The sequence below is a fragment of the Temnothorax americanus genome, unplaced genomic scaffold (assembly GCF_048541705.1).
Source record: "Temnothorax americanus isolate GAGA-0224 unplaced genomic scaffold, ASM4854170v1 Scaffold186, whole genome shotgun sequence".
NCBI classification, from domain to species: Eukaryota; Metazoa; Arthropoda; class Insecta; order Hymenoptera; family Formicidae; genus Temnothorax; species Temnothorax americanus.
In genome coordinates this window covers 94380-103331 of record NW_027509325.1, presented here as the reverse complement: position 1 = coordinate 103331, position 8952 = coordinate 94380, and the positions used below count along the sequence as shown (strand labels likewise).

The window sequence follows — 8952 nt, the reverse complement described above, 5'->3', positions numbered from 1 at the left end:
GTTACGTTCGACTGGTCCGGGAGATTACGTCGGCTTATCGTTCGAGTCGGCGGAACTAACGCACGGTCCGGCGGGGCTATCGTTTCGCCCAGCACGAGATTTAACACCCGAGAATATATGGGATCTCGTGAGTTCGATCGCGCAAAGTAACGGGGGAATTGATATCGCGCAAAATTTCGACGTGCGCGTTTTCAACGTTGCGATGCCGGTAGGTCGTGGGGGTGCGACAAACAGGATAACAGCCATCGCTAAGCGGTCAATTTTAGATCTCGGTAATCGAGATAATTTGTGCCTACTTCGTTCCCTCGTGTTGGCACGAATTTATCGCGAGCGCGGAAATCTACGTACGGGAGTGTTGCACGACAGGTGGAATACCGTAAGATGCCGGACTTCCGCGCTTCAGCGTGAATTAGCGTTGGAGCTGGTGAGGAACGCCGGTGTTACGATACCCGAAGACGGGTGCGGAATTCCGGAGATTACACGTTTTCAACATTTTCTCGCGAATGAAAATATAGCAATAATCGTATATAATTCCAACAATTTTGGTAGAGGCGAGAATCCTTTGTACGACGGTGCCGAATTACTCGCCTCGTTAGAACGCGAGCCTACGTGCCGTTTAAATATCATGTTTTACGAGCGTTCGCGCCATTACAATCCGATTTTAAATTTGAATGCCGCCGCCGGTACTCAAAAAGAATTTTGCGTGTCGTGCAACACTGCGTATCGTAAAGACAGAGGACATCGCTGTTCGAAAAAATGTCCGCGCTGTTACGCTACACCCTCGTGCGAGAATCCCGAAGTAGAAATTGTCAAGTGCGCGGCGTGTAATCGTGCGTTTTTCGGAAACTCGTGTTTCGAACGTCATCTCGCGCAAAAATCTTACGACGGTAAATCGCTCGCGAGCGTCTGCAGTTCCGTGAAGATTTGCGATAATTGCGGGCGATTCGTCAAGAGAGGTTCGCGACACGAATGCGGCGTTTCGTATTGCAAGACGTGTTGTTCGTTGCAGTCCGCTAATCATTTATGTTTTATGCGGCCTCTTCGACGTAATGCCGACGTAAACGACGACCCGGGCGAGGGTACGAGTACTACGCTGGCACGGGGGGAAGAGGCATCGCTTGGAAACGAAAATGACGGGATGAATGCAACGAACAAGCGTGATAGCAAAAAAGAACGCGTCGCATTCGTGTTCTATGATTTCGAAACGCGTCAAGACGAGACGCTCGAAGGTACGGACAACGTCAAAGTTCACGTACCGACTCTCTGCGTCGCGCAACAGATTTGCGAAGCGTGCGCCGCGATAGACGACATGTCGGAGCGATGCCGTTGGTGTGGAGTGCGCGAGTTTGTATTTCGGCGCGATCCTGTAAAAGAGTTCGTCGATTTTGTAACGCGAACGACAAAATGTAAAAAAAAAATTATTTGCATCGCGCATAATGCGAAAGCGTTCGATGCGCAATTTATTCTAAAGTATTTAGTCGAAAATACGGAAAAGACTGAAGAGCCACAAGTAATTTTAAACGGAACAAAAATTGTCGTGATGACGGTCGGACATACAAAATTTATCGATAGTTTAAATTATATGCCTATGAAATTATCCGAATTACCTAAAGCTTTCGGGCTGCAGGATACATTGGATAAAGGTATTTTTCCACATTTGTTTAACACCCGCGAAAATCAAGATTATATCGGTCCGATACCCGACACACGATATTTTTCTCCCGAGCAAATGAAACCGAAAGAACGCGAACACTTTCTTTCGTGGCACGCGGAGATGACGCGTAACAACTTTATTTTTAATTTTCAAAGTGAACTTATTAAATATTACCGTAACGACGTGGATATTCTTCGACGCGCGTGCATAGCTTTCAGAAAAATTTTTTTTGAATGCGGGAACGTGTGTCCGTTTAAAAAATGCACGACTATTGCTTCCACGTGTATGAGAGTTTTTCGCAAAAACTTTCTGCGCAAGGAGGAAATAGGAATCATTCCGGCGGGAGGATACAGATTCGCCGATAATCACTCGCGTAAAGCTCTACAGTGGCTGGTGTGGATGGAGCACGAGCTCGGACATCCCATAATTCACGCAGGGCGAGGGCGCGAGCATAAAATCGACGGCACGCGCGTTGACGGATATTACGAGACGCCGACTAATGACGACGACGACGACGACGACAACGAGACGCGACGTTACGTACTACAATTTCACGGCTGCTTTTGGCACGGATGTCCCACATGTTTTCAAGTGAATCGCGATAGAAAGCCTTCGACCGCGAATCGCGAGGACACGATCGACGCGCGCTACGAACGAACACTCGCGATGACATGTCGTCTCCGAAGGAGGGGGTACCTCGTGACGGAGATGTGGGAGTGCGATTTCGACCGTGAGTTGCGAGAAAATCAGGCGATGAAAGATTATGTAAAAAATCACCCATTATTGAAACACGCACCTCTCGATCCTCGCGACGCATTTTACGGAGGACGCACGGGAAACATCGTCACCCGACGCGAAATTCGGGGTACGGAGAAAATACGTTACGTGGACGTATGCTCTCTGTATCCCTACGTATTGAAAACCGGTGCTTTTCCGATCGGTCACCCCGATATTTTTATCGGAGAAGAATGCCGAGCGATAATCGGAACTGCACCGAATTATAATTTTGATTCGATCGAAGGACTCATCCGATGCCGAGTACTTCCACCGCGCGATCTTTTTCACCCGGTACTCCCATATCGCGTACGCGGAAAATTATTGTTCGCGTTATGTCGTAGCTGTTGTGAAACGTTCTCGCAGGCCGCGTGCACTCACGATAACCCCGCCGATCGTGAATTCGAGGGTACTTGGGTATCCGTCGAATTGCGCAAAGCCGTCGAGAAGGGATATCGCGTGACAAATGTGAGCGAAATATGGCAATATAAAGTTGCGCGATATGACCCCGGTACTCGGCAGGGTGGTTTGTTCGCCGAATACATAAATACATTTTTGAAATTAAAACAAGAAGCTAGTGGGTGGCCGAGCGATTGTCATGACGACGAGGCGAAAGAACGATACCTGCGAGAATACGCGGAAACCGAGGGTGTTGTTCTCGATAAGGACAACATCGTGCGGAATCCTGGCCTGCGCTCGGTCGCGAAACTCTGTTTAAATTCTTTCTGGGGGAAATTCGGCCAGCGAACCAATCTGCCTCAGACCGAGGTCGTGAAATCTTGTTTGCGTTTCATGACTTTGCTCACGAGTCCCGAGCACGAGATAATCGACATATTACCCGTCAACGACGAGGTAATATATGCTTCGTGGCGGCTACGAGAAGAGGCCGTCGTGGCTTCTCCGTTGACAAATGTCGTGATCGCGGCGTACACGACGGCACAAGCGCGCTTAAAATTATACGAATATTTAGAAGCATTAGATAGACGCGTTTTATACTACGATACCGACTCTTGTATATATGTAAGTACAGGCGATCCGAACGAGTACGAACCGCGTACCGGTAACTTCCTCGGCGACATGACGGACGAACTCGAGAGCTACGGCAACGGCAGCTATATCGAGAAGTTCGTGTCGGGCGGGCCAAAATTCTACGCTTATATTGTTCGTACACCGGACGGACGTACTGTAGAGTCGTGTAAAGTAAAAGGTATTACTTTAAATTATAGGAATTCTATAGCTGTAAATTTCAATAGTATTAAAAACTTAATAATACAAAGAGAGAGAGAGGGTAGAGAAGAGGAAGAGGGAGGAACGTCGTCGGCGGCGGCGGGGACGGTGATAAATCTACGTTTTAGTGCAATTCGTCGCACCGCGTTTCATGAAATTGTAACTCGCGAAGAAACGAAAACGTGCGCACCGGTATTGGTAAAACGTAGATTTATCAATAATTGTTATTCACTTCCGTACGGTTACGTGGAGTGAATAACTTTTTCTCCTTCTTCTTTATTTTTAAGTTAGGCTAACACGTTTTCTGCCACTTTAGGGTAACAAAAAAAATGTTCTTGTATTATATTGTAAATAATTTTTTAATTTTGTAAAAATAGTTGTAAGTGCGTAAAAAGATTTTTGTACATATGTAACTAAAAAAAATATAATGTAGTAATATGTAAATATATTCTGTGTGTGTGTGATTAAATATAAAATTTCTTGAAATTTGTGATTTTTTTTCTTCAGAAAATCTCTGAAAAAATAAAATATTTTCACATTTAAAACGTAAATAATTGCTGTATCATATATATATATTTGTCCCCTCCCTTTCCCTCCGCGCTTATTTTTGCTCTCTCACTTCTCCGCTCGGAGCATCGCGTACAAGCTCGTCGATCGCGATGCTCTCGCTGCGGAATCGTAATAAGCTAAGACGGGTGAATAAGCTTATGTCCACCGCGGCGCGCGAATCAGCTGATCAACGTCCGCGGTGATGTTCGCTCGCGCGAGCGTTTGCGGAGGTACGCTGGTGCGCGCGTTCGGGCCGCCGCCGCCGCCGTTGATTAGCTTATCCCCTCCCCTCCCTCCGCTCCTCTCCTCCTCAAATTATTGTTTTTGAAGTCACGCACGGAATTCGAGTCAATCATTTCGCAAAATGGACGTGCGCTGGAAACATCCCTGGACGTCGATCGTGTGCGGACCCACCGGTTGCGGGAAGACGATCTTCGTGAAAACCTTTCTTCGACAACTATCTCACATGTCCGACGTGCGTTTCGAGAGAGTTTTGTTTTATTACGCCGAGTGGCAGGAGGCTTATCGTCAATTACAATACGACGCGCGCGAGGAAGCAGCGGTGAAGAAAAATATAATTGAATTTCGCGAGGGATTGCCACGTCCGGAAGATTATTCCGCCGATCCGCTTTCCCCTAAATTGGTGATAATCGACGATCTTATGAGAGAATCGTCATCGAGCGACGCGATCGTAGATCTCTTTACCAAAGGCAGTCATCATAAGAATCTCAGCGTAATTCTCATCTCGCAAAATCTTTTTCATCAGGGACGCGGGCAACGCGATATATCGCTCAATGCAAATTACATCGTGGTTTTCAAAAATCCTCGCGATCGTGCGCAAATTCGTCATTTAGCGCGTCAAGTCTTTCCCAACGATCCAAAGTTTCTAGAAGAGGCGTACTACGACGCCACGTCGAGACCGCACGGGTATCTACTGCTCGATTTGAAACAATCGACTCCGGACGAATATCGATTTCGAACGTGTATCTTTCCCGACGATACGGCACATTTCGTCTACGTACCGCGTAGATCATTTTCCAACGGCTACGTATAAAAGACGCGCACTAACGCTCACGCTGGTCAGTCGTGTAATTTTCTCGCGATGGAAAAGAAAGAAAATAACGCAAAATCAGACAAAGCGACGAAAAACGCCAGACGCTCGATCGGAAAGAAAAATACCTGTCTTCTCGAGGCGTTGCTGTATTTGAACAAAAATCAACGCGCGACCTTCTTACGGACCGCTGACGATAAATTAATACGGTGTATCAGCGAATGCGTTTTCAACACGCTCAAAGGTAACGTTCCGCTCGAACGACGTGAAAAAAAACGATTAAGCAAACACAAAGCGACGCTGCGTCGCATCGCGTCAAAAGGCAGTAATTTGAAGGCTAAAAGAAAGCTATTGGTACAACAAGGTGGATTCTTACCTTATATTATCGGTCCTATATTAGCCGCCTTACTGTCGCGAATTATCGGCGGTAGAGATTAAAACGCGTGTTATGGAAAGGGCAAAAAAGATGGTTTTGATCACTACGGAAAATCTCGAAAGAATGCAGCGTCAATTATCGCAACAAACGCTCCCCACCGCGTTTGCCGCCGTCGGTAGCGAACGAACGATGGAAAATAGCGAAAATTCGGAGAACGCCAATATTTCCGTGCGTACACCGGGAACACCTCTATCGCGACTCGATGCGGAGATGAGTCTCATTCTTAATTCACCCTTACCACTCGACGTCGGGGAAAAATGGAAAAAATATAAAGAGGCACTTTGGCGATATCTTCATTTTGTTCGTGTAGCGCGAAAACGAAATCGGGACGCGCGCAACGATGAAGGGGACGAAAATGCGAACAACGATATTCGTCGTGACGACATCAACGACGTCGACGACGACTACGAAACGACGACAACGCGCGATCTCGAATCGGCTTCACACTCTAGCGGTATTATGGCGAAAAATGACGTCGCGGCCGCCGCCACTGCTGCTGCTGCTGCTGCTGCTGCTGCTACCGTCACGTCAAACGAGCGTAATATGACGAAAAGCACTAAAAGAATACTGGATAGCGTACCAAAAACTTATCGCGCGAATGCTCGCTTATTGTTAAAGTATTTGTTCGATAAAGCAGTTCCAAGTAGAATTAGCTGGAATGAAGATGGAGTCGTCACTATAGACGGCAGCGTTATAAAAGATTCGAATATCGACGACCTGATAAACGAGGCTATGCGCGAAAGAAAAACCGTGAAAGCAACGGGGAGACTTCAGTTCGCACGATTACTTCGCGTCTTAAACGTCCCCTCGATACTAGTGAGAAATAAGGAATTATTATCCGCTAGTTCTTCTTCGAATATCGCGACATTTCGACCTCTCAGGAGTTCCACACCGTCGGATGAGACACCGAAAAGTACCGTTGATTCGCAGCAGGCGAAGAAAAGACGCTTACTCGATTGGAGTAAACAGAAATGACGGAACTTGAAAAATTCTACTACGATCCGCGACATTACGCGGGCTATTCGGCAACGGATAATCTGACGCGCGCCGCTAAACCGAATTTCTCCCGTAACGAAGTCACGCGTTGGCTCGAAACGCAAGACGCTTACACGTTGCATCGTCCATCGCGCAAAAAATTTCCACGGTTGCATTACAACGTGTCGAATATCGACGATCTGTGGGAGGCCGATTTGATCGAGCTCCGAAATCTCAAAAGTTACAACGACGGATATTCGTATGTTCTGGTGATTATAGACGTGCTTAGTAAATATGTCTGGGTAGAACCGCTACGAGACAAAACGAGTGAGCACGTGACGACGGCTTTCCAGCGCGTGCTCTCGAAAAGCAACGGGCGCGTACCGGTATACTTACAAACGGATAAAGGTAAAGAATTTATCGGACGTCCGTTGCAAAAGTTTCTGGAAGAAAACGACATTCGTTTTCGCGTGGCCCGTAATCCGGATGTCAAAGCTGCCGTCGTCGAGCGCTTCAACAGAACGTTGAAAGAGCGAATGTGGCGCTATTTTACGCATAAAAATACGCGGCGCTACGTCGATGTTTTGCAAGATATCGTAAGCGCTTACAATCACACCCGTCATTCCTCCATCAGAATGCAACCGGCTGTCGTTACGAGAGAAAACGCTCGTGTAGCGCGCGAAAATATAGTTCGACGATGGAGAAAGAGCGAAAAGATAAAACGCGCGCGAAAAGCTAAATACAGCGTCGGAGAACTCGTTCGCGTCAGTAGAGCAAAAGCTACCTTCGAGAAAGGATACGAGGCGAGGTGGAGTGAAGAAATATTTCGAATTCACCGCGTTCTCGAGTGGCGAAAACCACGCGTGTACGAACTGAGCGATTTAGCGGATGAGGTCATAGACGGTATTTTTTATGAACAGGAATTAGCTAGAGTTGAGAAAAACTTGCGGGAAGAAGAGTTTATCGTCGATCGCGTGATAAAGACCAGGGGACGCGGCGCTAATAAACAGGTGTTAGTTAGCTGGCGCGGTTATCCCAGCAAGTTTGACACTTGGATCCCCGCTTCGAATTTAACTTCTCTTCCTCAAGATGAGGGACGATCAATTTCTCATGGTTCTTCCGAGCAATAGCAGTATGCGTTATTTCCCGGAAAATAGAACCTCGTCATTCGTTACGGAATTACCTCAATCTGTTCACTTACACGGCGAATGGGAAGTCGCGCTTAGCGAGATTCAATTTCCAAGTACTCTTTCACACTTGCGCTATCAAGAAAATGAAATCTACTTCTTCGATACTAAACCGGGGGAGAAAGAAGCACAGGTGGCGAGGAAAGGCACAATATGGTACGGTCTTTACAAAAATGCCAGAGAACTTATCTCGGCGATTAATGAAGCATGCAAACAAGCTGACTCACACTTTTATTTGGATCAGCAAGAGAAGACTGGAGGAAAAATCCTCATCAACATTACCTGCAGCGCAAGCAAATGCGATCTAATACATTATATGAGCGTTTCCGATACTCTTCTACAAATACTCGGATTAGGTCATGCTCTTCTCAATAATCCTGTATACTATGGCGAATTATATGCCAGGCGCAACGCAATTTATCCTATTTCCAAAAAACCGTTTACTGCAAATTATATTAAACTTGGATTTTTTAACGAAAGTAAAGGTGTACGCGAAACAGCTTTCTATAGTCGTGAACCTTGTAGTTTGCAGCGTGGTATTCCAGATAAAATGTTCGTTTATTGCGATATTTGCGAGCCTTATGTAACAGGTGACGTACAAACTCCTCTTCTCCGAATAGTGCCGGTCGAGACATACCGCTATAATCACGTGGAGGCTTACGGAACGAATCAGGTGAAACATTTCTCTCCGCTGCATTATATTCCATTACGCAAAACAAATTTCCGCACGATTGAAATAGATATAAAAGATCAACTCGGAAAAAATATACCATTCGAATCCGGGACGCTGACGGTGACATTGCACTTTAGACGTTTCCAGTAAGACCGCGGTGAAGTGTCGTCGTCGAAAAGAGTAGAAATTAGTTTCAGTACCATGGACTACGAATATTACGATTCACACTACCAGAGTGGACGAGGCGGAGGAATTCCACGAGTTTTCGTTGGAGCACCCTATCAACGAGGTCATGGAATCGGTAGTTTTCTCGGCGGATTATTCAGAAAGGTACTGCCTTTCCTAAGTAGAGGCGCGCGAGCGGTCGGTAAAGAAGCTTTACGCGCGGGTATCAATGTGATGAAAGATGTCGACAATAATACACCG

At 46.5% G+C, this 8952-nt stretch overlaps 3 protein-coding genes across 3 annotated transcripts; all 3 read left to right on the top strand.

Moving 5' to 3' along the window:
• Nucleotides 1–1914: 1914 nt before the first annotated feature.
• Nucleotides 1915–4112, top strand: LOC143896478 (uncharacterized). The gene has a single exon (XM_077404379.1). It carries the CDS (start codon nucleotides 1940–1942, stop codon nucleotides 3908–3910), a length of 1971 nt encoding a protein of 656 aa, XP_077260505.1. The 5' UTR covers nucleotides 1915–1939; the 3' UTR covers nucleotides 3911–4112.
• A 456-nt stretch (nucleotides 4113–4568) lies between these two features.
• LOC143896479 (uncharacterized) lies at nucleotides 4569–5442 on the top strand. The gene is made up of 2 exons (XM_077404380.1): nucleotides 4569–4731; nucleotides 4765–5442. Exons 1-2 carry the CDS (start codon nucleotides 4569–4571, stop codon nucleotides 5256–5258), a joined length of 657 nt encoding a protein of 218 aa, XP_077260506.1. The 3' UTR covers nucleotides 5259–5442.
• A 1220-nt stretch (nucleotides 5443–6662) lies between these two features.
• Nucleotides 6663–7796, top strand: LOC143896484 (uncharacterized). Its single transcript, XM_077404384.1, has one exon. The coding sequence runs from the start codon at nucleotides 6663–6665 to the stop codon at nucleotides 7794–7796; it is 1134 nt and encodes a 377-aa protein (XP_077260510.1).
• Nucleotides 7797–8952: the final 1156 nt, after the last annotated feature.

Excerpts from the sequence above, each read along its gene's own strand:
- LOC143896478 (XM_077404379.1), top strand. The coding sequence starts at position 1,940 with ATGAGAGTTTTTCGCAAAAACTTTCTGCGCAAGGAGGAAATAGGAATC.
- LOC143896479 (XM_077404380.1), top strand. The coding sequence starts at position 4,569 with ATGGACGTGCGCTGGAAACATCCCTGGACGTCGATCGTGTGCGGACCC. Across the intron at positions 4,732-4,764 it reads CGAGTGGCAGGAGGCTTATC|CGGTGAAGAAAAATATAATT; the intron begins GTCAATTACAAT and ends GCGAGGAAGCAG.
- LOC143896484 (XM_077404384.1), top strand. The coding sequence starts at position 6,663 with ATGACGGAACTTGAAAAATTCTACTACGATCCGCGACATTACGCGGGC.